The sequence below is a fragment of the Macrotis lagotis genome, chromosome 2 (genome assembly GCF_037893015.1).
Source record: "Macrotis lagotis isolate mMagLag1 chromosome 2, bilby.v1.9.chrom.fasta, whole genome shotgun sequence".
Taxonomy (NCBI): Eukaryota; Metazoa; Chordata; class Mammalia; order Peramelemorphia; family Peramelidae; genus Macrotis; species Macrotis lagotis.
Window position 1 is genome coordinate 223,405,408 of NC_133659.1, and position 19,594 is coordinate 223,425,001.

Here is a 19,594-nt window from a genome sequence, read left to right on the forward strand (position 1 = left end):
ACTCTCATTATCACTTAAAAGAAAAAGTACAAATCAAAATAACATTGAGTTTTCATCACAAAAATCCTGCAAAATGACAATGAGATCAAAGATAGGAATATTCAACACCAGAAATACTATAGAAAGATAAGGGAATGTCTAAACTATGTAAATGAATATATGGAATATTACTGTACTGAATGACAGAGAAGCATAGATTTTCATATGAACTAATGCAAAGTAAAGCTAACAGAGCCAAGAAAACATTACACACAATGGCTAAACCAATGTGAATGAAAAGAACAATCATCCAAAAAAAATTTTAGGTGAATGTTGGAAATACATAAAGAGCAAACTTGAAAAGTGATGAGAAACCTAGTACCTAAGCAGATGTGAGAGGTCCACAATTGTAGTTCATGATAAATATTTTCAGACTTTTTTATTTCATCAGATATGGTGATTTTTCCCTCTTATTTGTTTTGGAGGGGTGAGAGGGGTCTTAAAAATGTTATTTGTAGGGGATAGGTCTCTTGGAGGGGAGAAAAAGGATACAAAGAAGAAAATATAAAAGATATCAATAAAATATTTTTTAAATGCAAACCTGACTAAAAAGTAATTATACCCCAAAAGAGAACTTGGTTCATATATTATCAGTAAAATAAGAGGAAACAGGTAACTAAAGTGGGAGGGGGGAGATAAAAACAAAATTTTTCTAGGCGGGGGGGAAGATAAAAAAATTAAAACAGGATGCTTAAGATTTGTGAGACCCTTGTGTACAAGTAATTTCACTTCTCTAGGTCTTCAATTTTCTTAATGGGGGGTTAGGTTTTTTTAACTGCATGAGTGAGACACCTTCCCATTCTCATCCTTTCTAACTTTCTGTGATAAATCATTGGTTGCTTACATGATCATTAAATACATGTAAAATAAAATTCAGACACACTCCATCACAGAGATCATTCTGATGGCTCAAGACTTAAGTCTCCAAAAATTAATTTCTACTTAACATGAAATTAAAACCATAAGCTGACAATTTCCTTCATTTTTGTTAGAATGTATAATGCTATATTTGAGTTTTTCAAAAGGGAAAGGGAGAAAACAACATGTTTCATAAAATCTACACTCAGTTCTGCAAATTCTAATACAAGAAACTAAATGACATTGCTGAAAATAAAGACTCTAGGAATCAAATCAAAGAGGCTGAGAATGAAAAATATCATAAAAACTAGACTAGATATGAAGATGATATGAGACCTCAATATGGCTAAGAAATGTATGTTTCAATGTTTCTGCTCTAAGGACAACTAATCAGCTATTACAAAACAAAAATTTACCACAATTCTACTGCAAATTAACTCAAAAGAATAAATCTATTTTTTAACATTTAACTAACATTCATTTTAAGAAGTTAGTGAATTTTCTTGAGTCCAAGACTTCTTTGAAGTACACTGTCTCTCTGGATCTTAGTGAAACACCTTAATTAGAAATTAGAACTGCATCCTACTCTTAGAATGCTCCTACATAATAGAGAAGTTAGGGCTAGGATTTTGGCAAAAGAGAATGAGCTTAGATCAAATGATCTATTTTTTTTTTAGGTTTTTGCAAGGCAAATGGGGTTAAGTGGCTTGCCCAAGGCCACACAGCTAGGTAATTATTAAGTGTTTGAGCCAGATTTGAACCTAGGTACTCCTGACTCTAAGGCCGGTGCTTTATCCACTACGCCACCTAGCCGCCCCCCCTAAATGATCTACTTTTTAGGCTCCAAAAATGGTAGCAGGAGGTCAATGCATATTCATTGACTCAGTAGAAGAAAAATGAGACCCATTTAATAAGTTTTGGGATTCCCATTTCAAGAACCTATCTGTTTTTAACATACCACTAAAATATAAAACTTGCTGTGATTTCAAGCAACAATATGTCTAGAAGATTAAAAGCTGTCTTCAAATAGGTTTTCAAAACTCTTGGTTACAGTTTCACCTCTAAAATATTCTTCAATGACCCTGGAGAAGTCACTGAACCCCTTAGAGAGCACAGCTCTCTAAGATCCTGGTAAATAGAAAGGCATGATCAGGGAGATGCCTGAATCAGTGAACTCAAGTCCAGTCTTTGTGAGCCTTACAAAGAATAAGGATATGGGAAAAGTCCTTTATTTAACTTGTGTACAGCAGACCTAGAATGGTTTTAGTGCCAGAATCTTAAGATGAGAGGGGAGGCCTATAACTATTTTGATGCTCCCCCTTATTATTTGCCATCCCCCAAAATTCTTTAACTTTATTTAGCCAATAGGAAGTTTTGTTTTCATACTTGGAATGAGAAAGGGACTCCTTAAATAGCTGATAAGGAATCTAAGGCACAAAAAGTTCTAAGAAATATAAATAAAAAAAAGGATTCAAACCCAAAGCTTCTGATTCTGATTCTAATCTCTTCTCTGTACAATGCTGTCCCCTTAAAAAAGTAAAAATCATATATGTAAGTAGTCTGACAACTGAATCCATTATATTCAATATATATTACAGTATATATTCATTATATAGATAATGCATAAAAAATAAAAATTCATTATATAAATGTGTGTGTGTGTGTGTGTGTGTGTGTGTGTGTCTGAAAAGTGACCCAAATTAGAACAGATTAGATTCCTGCTCCAGGAAAGGCTAATGACTACCTTTTTAAAAAAACGATGTCAAACAATAAATTAAGCAATAATAAATTACAAAGTGGCATAATGTAAAGAGCAATGGCCTGGAATAAGAAAGAGTTGAGTGCAAATTCTGATTCAGTCACTAACTAGCTATGTGAGCCAGAAGACAAGTTATTTAATCCCCTTCAATGTCACTTACATGTAAACTAAGTTTAATATTAACACCAGATTGTTGTGAGGATCAAAGGAAATAATGTAATTTCATCACTAATAATGACTTTTTATCAGAAGCAGTTAAGTGATGTTAGAGTCTGAAGTAATGAAGACCTGCATTTAAATTCTGTCTCAGACATTTACTGTCTTGGCTCTACGTCATTTAACTTCTTTTAGCCTCTATTCCCTCAACTGCAAAACAGAGATAGAATCTAGGATTGCTGTGAGGATCAAATGAGATAATATTTCTAAAGAACTTAGCACAATGCCTTACACATAGTTGGTGCTTGTGTCCTCCTTTCTTTCTTTCTTATAATTTAGAAAGTTTTTATTCAGTATGTAAATCCATAAAATGCTAATAAACCTAATCCATCAAATTTAGTGGTTTATAAGGAACATGATATAAAGCAAAATTCAGTATTTTTAATTAGAGAAAATATTTCTGAATAATTTTTACTTAATGCACTTTTTACTTATTATGCACAATGACATGCTAAGTATGTAATTTGCAAAATAAAGAAAATCAGTCACTTCAACTCACAAGATTTTTCATTGAAAAAAAAATGAATAGTGTCTTTGACACACCGAACCTTAGTAATATATATATAGTAAACAAATAGAGTATTTACAAGATATATATATATATATATATATATTTATATCCAATATGTCAAAGGATAAAACTTCTTGATAACTGTGAGAAATAAATAGACATTGCACAATATATGTAAAATAACATAAAATGGTCATTCTTAGCACGTATATAGGTGACTTGGTGAAGTAGCTACATATCCTTAAAAATACTAATTGTTATAAGATTGATAATCAAAAAAATTAAAAATATGAATAAAACTAGAAAAATACTAAGTTTTTAAAAAACTTATTCCTGATAGAATCTAGAAAAATGTGAAAGCTGATTTGGCCAACTATTTGACATTTTATTTACATGATATAAATTTACATGCCACATTACTTATTGAATGACCTGGGAGTAGGCAAATGTGTCAATCAAAGTTGTTGGCTTCTTTTTGTGCTCACTGGATAATCCTTTTTTCTGTCAAAGGTCATTTGGACATTTAGAACATCACTGTCAGGCCATATAAAATTATTTACCAAAAATTAGCTTGCTATATTTGGTCAAACAATAAATTTATCCCTAAAATGTACATAGAATTACTGAATTTGAGTCCCACCTGTGGTTGCCATGGCAGCACAGACCAGGCCTTATACTGCCTGAAGGCCAGACAGTCTCTGCTCCTGGGTTACTGCCCAACTATGAAAAAATTTTAGAAAGGGAAAGCTGATCTTCTTCCTCCTTATATAAAATGAGGGAAAAATTACTGCATCACTTGATGGAATTTTTAAGAATGACAAACTTTATATTTGTCAGTTAATCTTATGTAATAATTCTGTATAAAGCATTAATTTACAAATAAAATACATTTCAAAAACCTTAGTTATGTATATGACCAAACAGAATTTTAAGTGATCAGCAGATCATCTGAAAAATATCCTCTGATGGAACTCAAAACAATCCAGTTGTATTAAAAGTGAATATACTTTAAAATATTTTTTCTTTCCCCCTGATCCCTATTGTAGCACTACTATGCATTCCACAGAAGAAAGGTTTCTTAATTGAAACAAACTCTTTCTCTTTAGAATTTATTGTTTAATACAGACACCAAAATTAATTATAACAGCCAAGCAAGATGATTCCTCATTATCAGAATACAACTTCTGATTCTCTAATACATTTTTTAAAAGGCACTAATGGCAACTCTATTTAGGTTGGCTTTATATCATTTAATTAAAAAAAAAACCCCTAACATATTTAGTACAATAAAAAATATGCTAATGACATCTGAGCATGTACCCAGACATTGGTCTAGTTGTTTAAAACAAATGTGTCTGCTCTGTTTTCACATTTATCTAAGTGGTATAGACCATTGGGGGCACAAATTGAATCTCTTAATGTCATTTTTAGTTTGAATGTTAATTGATAACATTAAGAACAACAGGCTGTGAAAAGAAGTCAAGATGACTCCATTTCAATATTGAGGGCTTCTCAATCAAATAAACTTGTCGTGGCACTGGGAAAATTTCTTACCCCCATCAAAAAAAAAGAAAACAAAATCAGTCTTCTAGACACCAACCTGGGGGGAAAAAACCCAATAAGCCCAAACTTAAGAGAAGTCTATTATAGAAGGCCTCACCTCTAACTCTTGCTCCCTTTGCAGTGCAAATTGCTTGAAGGACTTGACAATAAGACCAGCATTAGAGCAATCATACACGAAAATAGAAGGGCTGCCCATCCAAGTCTGCAGATCATATATGGACAGTGGAATATATTGAGTGTAGTTCTGGAAAACAAAAATGAAACAAATATAGGTTAACTTATGCATTGGAAGAACTATAGATACAGTTCCTTTCTCAGATCTAATTTGTAAAGACTACTATCAAGGTTAAATGAGTATTAAATGTGTAATTTTGCAGTAGTGAAAAGAACAATACATAAATTATTAATCTCAATTTTCATTCAAAAAAGTGTTTTGCTATGCTAGGCTCTAGGTAGTTTGGGTAGACACAAAAAGTGATTAAGACACAGTCTCTCCCTTTAAGGATCTCACAATTTAACAGGAAGATATTTTTTTTCCTGACTGACTTCTTTGGGGATGAGAGGTAGAGGCATAGGTGGCAGTGTCTTTCCCTTTCCAATCTAAGATATTATAAACTCACAGTATGTAAGCACAGGAGATGAGGTGTTAGTATGTTATTACAAAGAAAAAATTGTCCACTGCCCTACTGTCCTGAAGAGAGTTAACATTTTGGGTATTCCAGGCCAACAATAAATATCTAAGAGTGACTAACAATTAGAAGGATGTGTTTTAAAATGGAGCTATTGGGGCAGGTAGGTGGCACAGTGGATAGAGCACTGGCCCTGGAGTCAGCAGTACCTGAGTTCAAATTCGGCCTGAGACACTTAATAATTACCTAGCTGTGTGGTCTTGGGCAAGCCACTTAACCCCATTTGCCTTGCAAAAACCTAAAATAAAATTAAAAAATAAAATAAAGTAAAAATGGAGCTATTTCAGCCCTGTTTATGGTGGCAAAGAACTGGAAATCAAGTAAATGTTCTTCAGTTGGGGAAATGGCTTAGTGAATTGTGGTATATTTATGTCATGGAACACTATTATTCTATGAGAAACCAGGAAGGATGGGGAAAAAAAATGGAGCTATTTGCCTAGAAGATACCTCATGCAACAGTTGAACAGTCATTTTAAGATGATTTGAGGTCTAACTGAAGGAACAGAGGTCTTATACTCCAGTTAAACATGTAACTGGAGATCAGAAGCAACTTCAAGAGATTTAACTGGTTGAATGACTGAGGCAGCAAAGACTCTGTGTAAAGGAGGAAGCTTAGAACTTGATAGAAGGCAAATGACTTTCAGGACCAGTGGAATCTTAGTAGTGACTACCATCATACACATGTGTGTTGTACATTTATGTTTTCCCAACTCCACAACTCCATGTTGGTGACCATTCTTTTCCCAGTTGCAGTGCACATTTCTGGTAGAATATGCCTTAGATTTTTGAATAGTTTGTATAGTTATTGCTTTTGCTATGCCATGTGAGTAAGATTTGCCTTTGCTAAGAACTAATGGGCCCAATTGGTGGGCTATTAATATAAACACACAGCAAGGGTTTGCCAGGAAAGGGAAGAGGCATTTATTTAGTGCCTATTATATACCAGGTGCTGTGCTAAGCACTTTTTACAAATATTAACTCATATCATTTTCACAATAAACTTTGCAAGGTAGGTGCTATTATCATCCCCATTTATAGTTAAGGAAACTGAAGCAAAGCAGTTACATGACTTGCCCCAAAGTCACAAAGCTAGTAAATATCTGAAACTAGATTTGAACTCAGGTCTTCCAGACTCTAGGTCAAAGATTCTATCTACTATGCAAACAGTTCTGCAATTTACAGCATCTTAATAAAACACTATTCAAATACTAGGCATTTAATAAAGTTAACATATTAATTATATTATGAATCCCAATACCATGTGTTATAATTCAACAGTAAACTGGACCTCCCAAAATAGAAGAAAATGAAAATGTGAGGCCAAATGAAAAGGAACCATCTTAGAGAAATAGAATTATAGAAACAAAGAGATTCAAAGGAATTTCAATTTCTTCAACACTTTCAGTTTAGAGATGAATAATTCCACAAAGATCAAGTGATTTCTCAAATGTCACAAAGTTTGTTAGTAGCTGAACTAGAATTAGCTAGATCCTATGACTATGATCCATTACATCAGACCACTTGTTGCTGTTCAAATATTTTCAGGTGTGAGTTTGATATGTCCCTTTGCCTTCACCATGATGTAAACTCCTTGTACATAAGACTTGTATTCATATCTACTAGACTTTCAATAATGCTTAGTGAAGTTAACATGTTTTTGCTGCTAGTAAATGAAGAGAAGCAATAAGGAAGAGAAATACTATGCAAGGCATAATTCTTAGGATGCTATTTATAAAAAATATTAGATATTATACAATGTATGCACTATCATGGCTCTATAGTTCTTCAATATGACATCTTATTAGTTATAGACATAGCTTCTAAGATGCAGTCAAGTCAGTTGGCTAGCTTGAAACTCTCCTTCTTTATCTTTCCTTGGTATACAATAAGAATTTTACACTTATTGAGGTAAAATGACATTTTGAGTTCATTGGTGTACATGAAATAATAGTATACTTGGTTCTAATTCTTCTTTAACTTAAAAGTCAAATATGTCCAAATGGACATGATAATGGATTTAATGATAGGCAGAACCATCATGTACTTAAACTACGACCTGAAAAATGTCTTATTTAATATTGTCTTGACATTTTCTTTTTTAAAAGAACATTTTCTCACTTAAACAACAAATACAATATAATTCTAACTTTACTTGGGTATACTGCATCTACACACACATACACACACACACACGCACACAGTTATATATATATATATATATATATATATGTATATATATATAAATGAACTTATGTATTGGATCTGTTGTATATATTTGTGGCACATGTATAATTTAGCATGTATATATATATATATATATATATATATATATATATGTGTGTGTGTGTGTGTGTGTGTGTGTATGTTTATATATGCATAATCCAATATAATCAAGTATACAGCTGAGTTAAAGTCTTTATAATGATTAAGAACAGGGTGAGGAGAGACTTATTGTGCTTAGGGGCAGCTTTGTCAATAAGTAACAATTTAATTTTAAAAAATCCTTGGTATCTGTCAGTCTATTTGCAACACCCATTTCCCTCCGCAAATAATGCATTGCTTTCATGAATTTACATATTTTTAAATGACAACAGCTGTGAATACTTTGTTTCATGCTTATTTACATGACTGGACCATATCTGGAAGGGCCATAATGCTCTTATTTCTCAATAAGAAAGGTGGGAAGAGATTTATAAGGGAGAGAAAGTTGGTAAAGTGCTTTGTTAGTATGTAATAATCACTGCTAAATAATATTGTAAAATTTTTTTCAATCTTTAAAATAATACTAATAGATTTTGATGGGGCAAGTTTGCAATTATTTCTTGATGCTAGTTATTCTGTTTCTCAGGATATTAAAGCTTTCTATTTCTTACTTGATTTTGATTTAAAATTTCCCCCCCCCCCATAAACAGGAATAACTAAAGATTTTCTACAACTTCCATCCTCAAGATCTTTGTCTTTAATTTATTCATTTCTCAAGCCTATAATCCTTTGAGCAATGTTGCAATATTACTTTGTCCTCTACATTGCCCTTATTCCTTGTGTAGTTTAAATTTTTGAAACTGATACTTTCAATGGCTGAATAAAGGAATCTAGAATCTCCAGTGGGCTTTTATGTTCCAGATTTCCTTCCATATACTTTCTTTTTTGTTGTCTCCTTTATTGGGGGGGGGGGGATTACATTCTATTTTTTTTCACAAGTACTATCAGTTAGATATGATAGGTATTTGAAATGCATTATTCTAGACTCTAGAACTTCATTAGTTTTCTCTAGATTCTTTTGCTAGAGTGCTATCACTAGGGATATTCCTTGGATCTACCACCTTTCATGCTATGGTTCTTTAAGATTATAATAGCATTTGGTTTGTTCATTGTATTCATGTTGCCAAATGCAAAAAAGGACGTTTCAGATTTATAGTCTATTCATGCTTCTCTCCTTTTCAAAATCATATGCTGTTTATCATCTGTATATTTAATTATGTATAATTTTTGTAATTTTTATTTTCAATGACATCAGCATCTTCAGTTTAGCTGAACCACTCAACATCATCCCTTCAGGTATCAATCTCATCAGGGGTAGTCCTGACTGCCTTGAGTCCCTTCCCATTGTCCTGTAAGTTCTAATCATAAAGAGTTGCATTTGATCAAGTGCCCATCTTCACCAAGCTAGTTGTCACAATGGCATTGAATGGAGTCAGCTTAGAAACCTATGCCTTTTCATCTACTTCTTAGATTCAGGAGTGGCTTTATTACACTAACTACCAGTGCTAATTCAATTAAAACCTTAAATTAATTGATCAGCATTTTAGAGTTTACACCAAGTTAGATTTGAGGCAGATAAGTGTTGCCATCACAATAAACTGGCTAGCATTTCCCTACTGTGCCAAGCTCTTTTCCCTATCTCTCTCTTTCTCCCTCTCTGTCTCCCCTTCTGTCTCTCCCTATGAAATAGTATTGCCTTAAGGAAATTCTTATCATTGTCATTATTGCACCCGCTGAAATTTAAAAACATATTACAATAGATGTTTTGAAAGATTTTTTTCCATGTTCAATTCTCTGTGTTTGTCATTTTCATAAATTATTTCTCTCTTGATAATCTGATTATAAATTTGAAGTTGAAGGCGCATCTAATGCACATAGACTTAAAGCAAAAGTACAACATGGTTAAAAATGAATATTTACTTTTCTGCCAGCTGTTACTGCCTCAAGATTTCTTTATGACTTAGTAAGAAGAGTGGGAAAATTGGAACACTAGCTATGGGCGAAGTTGTGAGTTATTCCAAACATTTTGGAGAACATTGTGGATGAAGGCCAAAGAAATATAAAATGTGCATAATCTTTGCCCCAGCAATATTATAACTATGGGGTCTTTATCCCATGGATAACAAAAAAAAAAAAGAAAAACAATTTATTTATACCTCTCTCTTTCTCTTTACACACACACACACACACACACACACACACACACACACACACACACACACACACACACGTAAGAATTAGAAATTAAGGGGACACCTATCAATTGGGGGATGGTTGATCAAGTTATGGTATGTAATTGTGATGGAATACTAATGTGGTATAGAAAATGACAAGCAGGATGATTTCAGAAAAACTGAGGAAGTTTTATGTGTACTGATGCAAGGTGAAGTAAGCAAAACAAGAGAACATTATACAAAGTTACAGTAATATTTTAAGGATGATCAATTGTGAATGACTTAGCTACTCTGATTAAGACAATGATCCAAGACAATTCCAAAGGACTCATGATGAAAAAAGCTATCCACCTCCAGAGAGAGAAGTGATGAATTCTGAAAAAAAAAACAAAAACAAAAAATAAAATAAAATAAAAAAAACAACTTAGTAAAAGGAAAGCCAAGACAGATTAGAAAAAAATGAAGCCAGTTCCAAAGCAAACCATTGATAATGTAAGATAAGAGAGGTAAAAGACAGAAAAGTGAGTTTAGCAAAATAGTGATGAAAAGGATTATTCAAGGCACATGGCAGTTTTCAGATACTATTTTGGAATGTTCCTTCTGAACAACAACCTGGAGGCTTGTTTGTAGTTAGTTTACATTAAATTAACTTAAAGTGATTGAAACAAAATTTTTTAGCTAGTCTCATCATATCATAGTGGTACATATATCAACTTCTTACCCAGATTGAAAATATGAGTAGAGCCCAGATTTTTTTTTCCTTTATATTCTTCAACATTTTGTGTGAAATAAAACAGACATAAAAAACAATGTTCACTGAATGTCAAACTGCAATTCTCTTTTCCCTTTCAAATCCAGGAGGGATATAGCATTGTACTCTAAGCAAAGAGAATAGGAATTTTTTTTCATCAACCAAATCACCAAAACTACCTTTACTTGTGTCCATTTTCCAGTCATGTAGAAGAGAACTGCTACAAAAGCCTAAACTGTGCAGTTATCCCCCACAATAAAAAGAAAGATTTATAGGTCATTATGTGAAAAATATTGTAAAATATATGCATACCATTTTTCTTATCATGATTAGTACATTATTATGTGAAATATTACATAGGATATATAAAAGCAATTCTATTAACCATACTTAAAACAAAAATGGTCACCATCACTGCATTCCTCAATATGCCTGAATGGTACTACACTAAGCATCTAGGATGCAAAAAAAGTTGGTGCCTTCAGTCAAGGAGTTAACAATCTAATAGGGAGACAACAAGCACACATAAAAAAAAAAGATATACACAAAGCTATTTACAGGATGAATAGGAAATAATTAACAGATTGAGGCACTAGAATTACAGAGGGTTTGGAGGAGGATTCCTATAGAAGATGAGTTTCAGTTGTGACTTAAAGAAAACCAAGGAGATCAGAAGTAGGAGGGGAAAATGGAGAGCTTTCAAAGACTCAGAATAGTCTGAGAAAATGCCTGGAACTGGGAGATGAGATGTCTTTGTTCCCTGATCAAAAATTATAGGGAAGGGGCAGCTAGGTGGCGCAGTAGATAGAGCACCCGCGCTGGAATCAGCAGTACCTGAGTTCAAATTTGGCTTCAGACACTTAATAATTACCTAGCTTGTGAGGCCTTGGGGAAGCCACTTAACCCCATTTGCCTTGCAAAAACCTAAAAAAAAAATAAGTATAGGGAAGGAATAAAGTGAAAGAAGACTGAAATGGTAGGAGGGAAATATATTCTGAAGGACTTTGAACATCAAATTAAACATTCTGTCTCTGATCCTAGAAGCAGTAGATGGCACTGAAATTTATTGAGTTGGGGAGGAGGGGGACACATTGCCAGAAAAATCAATTTGTTGGATGAATGGAAGATAGACTGGAGTAAGGAGAGCAAGATGTTGTGATAGTTCAGGTGAGGTGATCACATTCAATGAATTTTAATCTCAAACTCTGCAACTGAGTGATTTTGGAAAGTAACTTCTCATCTATGGGCCTAAAGTTTCCTCATCAGAAAAACTGAGGGGCTAGAATTAGATGATTTCCAAGTTCTGTTCCAATTCTAACATTCAGTGACTCTATGAACAGATAAGAACTAGAATAAAGAATTTATCAGTCACCCCCATCTGGGTTACAATTTAAATTCATTTTTTAATATTTTAAAAACACATAAAATATTATGTCACCTATAAAAGATATCAAGTAAATTAAAAGTTCAGACACTTAAGCTGTATGACATGGGGTAAGTCACTTAACCCTATTTGCTTCAGTTTCCTCATCTGTTAAATGAACTGAAGAAAGAAATGGCAAACTATTCCACTATCTTTGCCAAGGAACCCCAAATGGGATCATGAAGTCAGACAGGACTGAAAATGACTAAAGAACAAAAAAAAGGGTTTTTTTTTAAAATGTAAAAGTATGTGTAAAGAATCTGTGACAGACAACTTTCTACCTATGATAGGGTATGTTTCTTCACATCCTGAAGTAACAGCTTAACAATTACAAAAACAAATCAGTATGTTATAAAGTTTCTTTTCAACATTGTAAATCAATAAGAACAACACAATTAGCATTTCTGGAACAATTTAAAGACTGCAAATCACTTTATATATAGCATATCTTTTGAGCCTCACAAATATTCTTTGAGGTTAGTACTGAAATTATCCAACATACCCATTTACTGATGCTTAGAAAAATTAAGGGACTTGTTAATGGTCACAGACTTTCTATTTAAGAGCAGAATTTTCACCTACATCTTCCAGACTCCAAGAACAGTAATCAATCCACTCTATCAACTGCCACCCTCAAAGCAAAGGTTATTATGTGTTAAGGAGTATGACTGGTACATAATAAACATACTACTAAACTTTGAACTTCATGAGGACAGAGACAAAGAGTCCAGTCAAAATTTGCAGTAACTTAACATGAAAAAATGTTCTTTGCAAATGACTTGTCAGATACATTTTCTATCATAAATGAATCAATACATTTTTGGTCATAAATCAATAAAAGACAGCAATGGATAAAGGGCCAACTTTAGAAGGCCTAATTTCAAGTTCTGTCTCTGACAAAGTCTGTATGTGACCCTAGGCATATCTGAGATAACATTCTAAGAAGAAAAAATCAAGACATTTGATAATCTCAATTAGTAGAGGCAGATTCCTCATTAGAAACAATTATACACGGGGTGGCTAGGTGGCACAGTGGATAGAGCACCAGCCCTGGAGTCAGGAAGGAGGACCTGAGTTCAAATCCAACCTCAGACACTTAATAATTACCTGGCTGTGTGGCCTTGGGCAAGCCAATTAACTCCATCTGCCTTGCAAAATCCTAAAAAAAAAGCCCAATATACAGTGATAAAATCTCAGATCTGGAAAAAAAATACATAAAAAGCACAATAAATCTATTTTGGTTTATCATTTACTCTTTTCTGAGTCTGGCTTAACTCAAAGATGGATCAACTTTGAACACTAAAGAAACTGAATTATATAAATATAAAAAACCATACCTAGAAAATTTGATACACTATCTGTCCTAAATTAGGTTGCCAGTCTCCTCTCTTCCATACCATATTAACTGTAATTACCTAGAAACAACAATAAATTGTTTCTCATGAATAAAATAAACATTTTCTTTAAAATATTATATGCATATGTGTTTAGACTAGCAAGGCTTTAGCAGCTTTGAATACTGTATTACTTCCATGGGGGTGGGGATGGAACATCTACTTTTAATTAGTTACCATAAAAGTTAAAAATGACTTCAGGGACTACCTCTGTTGGAAAACTCAAACATCCCAAACCATATTAGCCATCTCAAAAAAGGAAATACTATTTGTCAAACTGAAGAATGTAATTATAACCAATGGATCTTTCAATGACTGGTCTAGAGAATTATTGCTTTTATCTGCAGTGAAAAATTCTGGATATTTTTTTTTTTGGCAGAGACATGGTGAGGAGGGATAAAGGGAAAGAAAAAAGAAAAGAATAACAAGGAAGACATCATGGAAGGAAATAAGAGTTAGCCATCATAACTATAAATGTGAATGGGATATTTTCTTCTTATTTTTTTCACCTTAGTTTTAATTCCTCTTTCACAACATGACTAATAAGGGAAAATGCTAAACATGAGTGTGCATGAACAATTTTGAACAGAGAGAAAGGAAGGTGATAGAAAACTCATAAATTTCCAAATGGATGAATTGTTGAAAAGCATGTAATTGGGAAGAAAAAAAAATCATGGGAAACAAAAATTCAGAAAAGCCTTGAAAGATTAGAATGAACTGATGCTGACTAAAGTGAGCATGATTAGAAGAACATTATACATACTACAACATGGTGTGATGACCAACTATGATGAACTTGCTCTCAGCAGTCTAATAATCAAAGATAATTCTAAAGAATTTTGGAAAATACCATCCTCAACCAGGGAAGGAATTATGGAGTCTGACTGCAGACCAAAGCTTGCTTTTTTTAATTTTTAAAATTTATTTTATGTATTTTGTGTTTTTCCCCTTGTTTTCTTCTCCCTTTATGATTTGATTCATCTTTTACAATGTGATTAATATAGATATATGTTTAACAAAGTTATACATGTATAACCTATATTAGATTGCTATCTATCAGGGGAGGGAAAAGGGGGAAAAATATGAAACTTAAAAACCTTACACAAATGATTTTTGGAAACTTTTTGCATGTTGAAAAAATAATGAAAGAAAATATTTTTAAAAAGACTGATTAAAATTATTTTCCTATTACCTAAAAAACTATCTAAATCAAGGATGAAAAGACTGACCAAAATATATTAAACAGTAGAAAGAAAAAATATATAGCGGTTTCTGTAGAAATTATTCTCCTGCTCAACACATATTGTATTAGTTCATATAAGTCTTCCCAGGTTTTTGGGTCAAAGTGAATGCACGCACAGTTTAAAAACTTAATGGGAATAGTTTAAACCACTTTCTACAATAATTGATTTCATTGATCTTTTTTCCCCACATCCTCTTTACCTATGTCATTTTCCTTTTTTTAACATCTTAGGCAATCTGATGGATTTGTGAGATGGTCTCTCAAAATTGTTTAATTTGTACTTCTCTAATTAAAAATGAATGACTTAGAGCATTTTTTCATATGGCTACTGCTGGTTTGGACTCCTTCCTCTGAAAACTGTATTCATATCTCTTGACCAGTTATCAGTCAGGGGAATAGTTCTCTTTTCTTGAAAATTTCAAAGGGGGGGGGTGCTAGGTGTAGCAGTGGATAGAGGACCAGCCCTGGAGTCAGGAGTACCTGAGTTCAAATGTGACCTCAGGCACTTGATGATTACCTAGCTGTGTGGCCTTGGGCAAGCCACTTAACCCCCATTGCCCAGCAAAAACTAAAAAAACAAAACAAAACAAAAAACCAAATTCACTGGGTTTCTTATATATTTTAAAAACAAGATCTTTTTAAGAGAATCTTGCAATAAAATTTTTCCCAGATTCCTGATTTTCTTCTAATTTTAGCTGACTGATTTCTTCATAAACTCTTTCCTCCATAAATCTAATATGTAATCATCACATCCTTTAAGCATAAATATTTATACATTTTGAGCTTATCTTGAAATCTAATGCAAAATGTTGGCCTGTATCAGGGTAATTTGGTTTTCCACATTAAAAAAAAAAGTCAAATTAGTCAATCTCTGCTCTATTTTACTATTCCCTTTTCTTTGTTCCATCCCTCAACACCCCCCTGCCAAAAAATCTCCTAGCATTATTATGTATTACAGCTATCCCTTCCACATTACAAGTACTAGGCAAAAGTCCTCACAATCTGGAAAATTTGAGTAAAATCTATTGATTAATTTTCCTTTAGGAAACTGTAAAAGAACTTACTTAGCCTTTTCTCATATGGTGACACGACTCTACAGGAATGTCTTTTTTTAATAACAATAATAACTACATCATCTCTTGACCTTTGCATGTTATCTTCAGCTTCCACAAAACTCTTATAAAATTTCTATTTAATTTATTATGCCAACCCATGAAAAATTGAAACCATGATGGGGAAAGCCATGATGTGGAAGGGGTAATAGCAGATCATTTTCTTTGTTTATACTTTGTTTATACTTCTAATCTTGATTTTTTCAGGATTTCTATTTTAATGTTTAGTTGGTGTCTTCTAAATTGTTGTTATTTAGGGGGAAGCAATGTTATTGCTGCATACTGAATTTGTTGATTTATTCTTTCTCTTTTACTTATAAAAGTGTTTAGAGGTATAAATTTGGCTGGATCTCACAAATTTGGGCATGTTGTCTCACTGTTGTCATTAACATTAACAAAATTGCTGATTGTTTCTATGATTTTTTTTAACCCACCCATTATTTAGGGTAGAGCTATTTAGTTTCTAATTTTCAATCTTTGCTTCAAATGCTTTTTATTAAATATAATTTTCAATCATGGTGTATAAATAATGAATTTAATATTTCTGGTTTTGTGAGGGTTTTATACTCTAATTCAAGATAAATTTTTATGAAGATACATGCACTGTTGAGAAATATAGACTCTTATTCAGTAACTTTTCTAACATTTTACTCATTGTCTTTAACTTCTACCTCATTTTTTTGTTTGATATATTTAAGTTAGAAAGGAAAGTAAATTGAAATTTCTCATGATTATAGCTTTACTATCTATTTTTGTAAGTGATTTTAACTTTCCTTTAACAAATTTAGATGCTATGCCATTTGCTGCATAGGTTTAATATTGATATTAATTGTCTATGGAACTATTTAAGCAAAATGTAATTTCCTTGTTTGTCTCTTTTAATTAGGTGTAATTTTTGCTTTCACTTTGTCTGAAGTTAGGATTGCTATCATTGCCTTTTTTCCCTTGAGGAGATTCTGTTACAGTGCTTATCTTTTTGTTTGAATTATGTTTCCTGTAAACAACTTCTTTGGAATCTGATTTCTAATTCATTCTGAAATCTTTTTCTTCTTCATTTTATGAATAAATTCATCCCATTCACATTCAAGGCTATGTTTACTAACTGTTTATTTCCTCCATCCTACTATCTTTTACTTATACTTCTCTTTTTCACACTGATCCCCTTTCAGAGTCTATTTTGCTTTCAACTGATTTCTGACTTAATCTATCCATTTTCTTAATCTTTCAATTAGTCCCCCCCTTCCATGTCCTTTTGGGTATGATGTATTTCTGTACCCAATAGTGTGTTTATATGTATTGTTTCCTCTTTTAACTAATTCAAATGAGAGAAATGGTCAAGTGTTGTCAGCTCTGCTCTCCCCCTCTCTGACCCCATCCCAAGTCTTTGCTAATGTAATTTCAGAGGTAGATTTTGAATCTAAGTTGTCCTGACTACAAATCCAGCTCCCTACCTACTACATAACACTATTAACAATGTTCTCTAAAGAGTTTTAGATATGTTACTTCTCCAGCAGGAACTAGACAAAGTTTATTCTCATTAAGGATATTTTCCTTTTTTTCTTAAAAAACCAGGTACAAGACATTTTCATTCTAAATAAAGGAAGGTCTTAAATTATTCATTCATTACAATTATATTTAACAAAAACTAGTTATCCACAAAGGTACTAATATGATAAAGAGTTATATTACAGAAATTCTGAAAAATTAAATGCAGGAAAGTATGGAAGCTATAGACTTTTCTAGTATTAGATTAATGGGACTATTGACCTATTAGCATCTTTAATCTAAATTACACTAGACTTTCTTATGGATCCCTTAGGACAATGAATATGTGATAAATAAAAAAAACTTGAGATTTAAGTTTTTTACCTGATATAAATTAGGCTGAAATAATGCTTCCTGAAGGCTTTATCCTTTTTAATCTACATGTCTGAATGTGGAATGCATAATTTTTCATAAATATATTATTGCCATAAAAGTGGGAATCTCAGAGGTATACAATCCTACTGAAAACATAATGGCTTCTGGCATAAAGGCAGAGAGAACACTTTGCTGAGTCTCTGGGAGAGAGCTCTGGTTTCACTAAAGAGTGCTATAATTAACATCAAGGAGAAGACAATTCCTTTATTATTCCCTATAATCGAAACAGAACGTGAGTAACTACATTAAGAGATAGATTAGAAAATTTCAAATGCAAAAATTGAGCATGTATTCCACATTTTTAGTAGTTATCTAAAAATATAGAGATTTATATATGAATAGCATGATTAAGGTCTACCTCCGGTCAGCTGAGGAATCTAGTCTCCTGGAGAAATCCAAGCATTCTCAGACTAAAGTTTGAAAAACTCTGATCTCTGCTTCTAGCACTTCATTTTACTATAAGTTCTACTATTTTTTTTTTTAGGTTTTTGCAAGGCAATGGGGTTAAGTGGCTTGCCCAAGGCCACACAGCTAGGTAATAAGTATCTGAGGCCGGATTTGAACCCAGGTACTCCTGACTCCAAGGCTGGTGCTTTATCCACTATGCCACCTAGCCACCCCTATAAGTTCTACTATTTTTAAAACTGTACCATAAGATACTGAATGACTATTTTGTCTTGATCATTAAGGTAGACCCTAATCATTAATGTGTCTTCCTGCTTCAGAAAACTTAATCAGCTATTCTTTTTGCCATTGCTTTGCTACTGTCACCATCCTTGGGTACACTGGCATTAGGAACTTTTTCCAGTAGGAAATTCTATCGATACCCTCCTCTAGTCATGTTTTACCCTCCAGTTTTAAAAAGAGGTTAATTTACAAAAGAATAAGGTATTTAAATTAAAACAAAAGAAAAGTTAGGTGGACATCTAGTAAATTAAACTAAATTGTATATATCTAGACTTTCTTGAGTTAAATTGACTGACATTCAAATGAATTATTTTGTCATCATTAGAAATGGTCTTTTTTAACTCCAACGTCTTCCCTAGGCTCAAAATTAGGATTTTTGAACTTTAGTCCTCCTCTTGATTATTCATCCTTTTGATAACTCTAGGCTCTCTTATATGATTAGAATCTGATTAGAAGCCTCCAGACTACTGGCAAGCTTTTGGTGTTTAACTTAAACATCCTATTAACATCTATTTTCCCTTCCAAGAAGGGTATTGTTCTACTATATACTTAGAAGATATGTTTACAGTTTTCCCCAACAGTCAAAAATTTTAAAAATAAAAAATCACTTCCAAAGTTCACAAAAGACACTGACTTCCAATCAGGTGGCACAAATCCATTTTTGATCAAGTAGAGCATGCCATGTAAAAAAAAACAAATTAGCTAAAGGGTCAGAGAGGATATAGTTTCATCTGTGTGCTCCTAATAAGTGAGCAATACCACCCAACTGACAGAGTTACAAAAATCTGGGTTAACATAACAGTTTTTTAAGAGATGGAGTTTATATATGTGTGCACAATCAAAGCAAACTCATTAAACGAGCTAATAAGATTTATATGAAGAATAGAAATCTACATTCATATAGGGCTTATAACTAATAAAAATTAAACATTGCATAAAAGTTGTACAAAAAAAGATTATGCTGGCATAGCAATCTTTCACACTGGAACAAGG

General features: G+C 32.8%; 1 protein-coding gene across 8 annotated transcripts in view; it reads right to left on the reverse strand.

Annotated features, from left to right (window-relative positions):
- The window catches only part of RPTOR (regulatory associated protein of MTOR complex 1), a 552,432-nt gene that overhangs the window by 327,522 nt on the left and 205,316 nt on the right, over positions 1–19,594 (reverse strand). For all 8 annotated transcript variants that reach the window (XM_074224960.1, XM_074224956.1, XM_074224957.1 and 5 more), the window contains exon 5: positions 5,044–5,190. In XM_074224960.1, the coding sequence (XP_074081061.1) occupies positions 5,044–5,190 (147 nt within the window). The remainder of the gene's footprint in view (positions 1–5,043; positions 5,191–19,594) is intronic.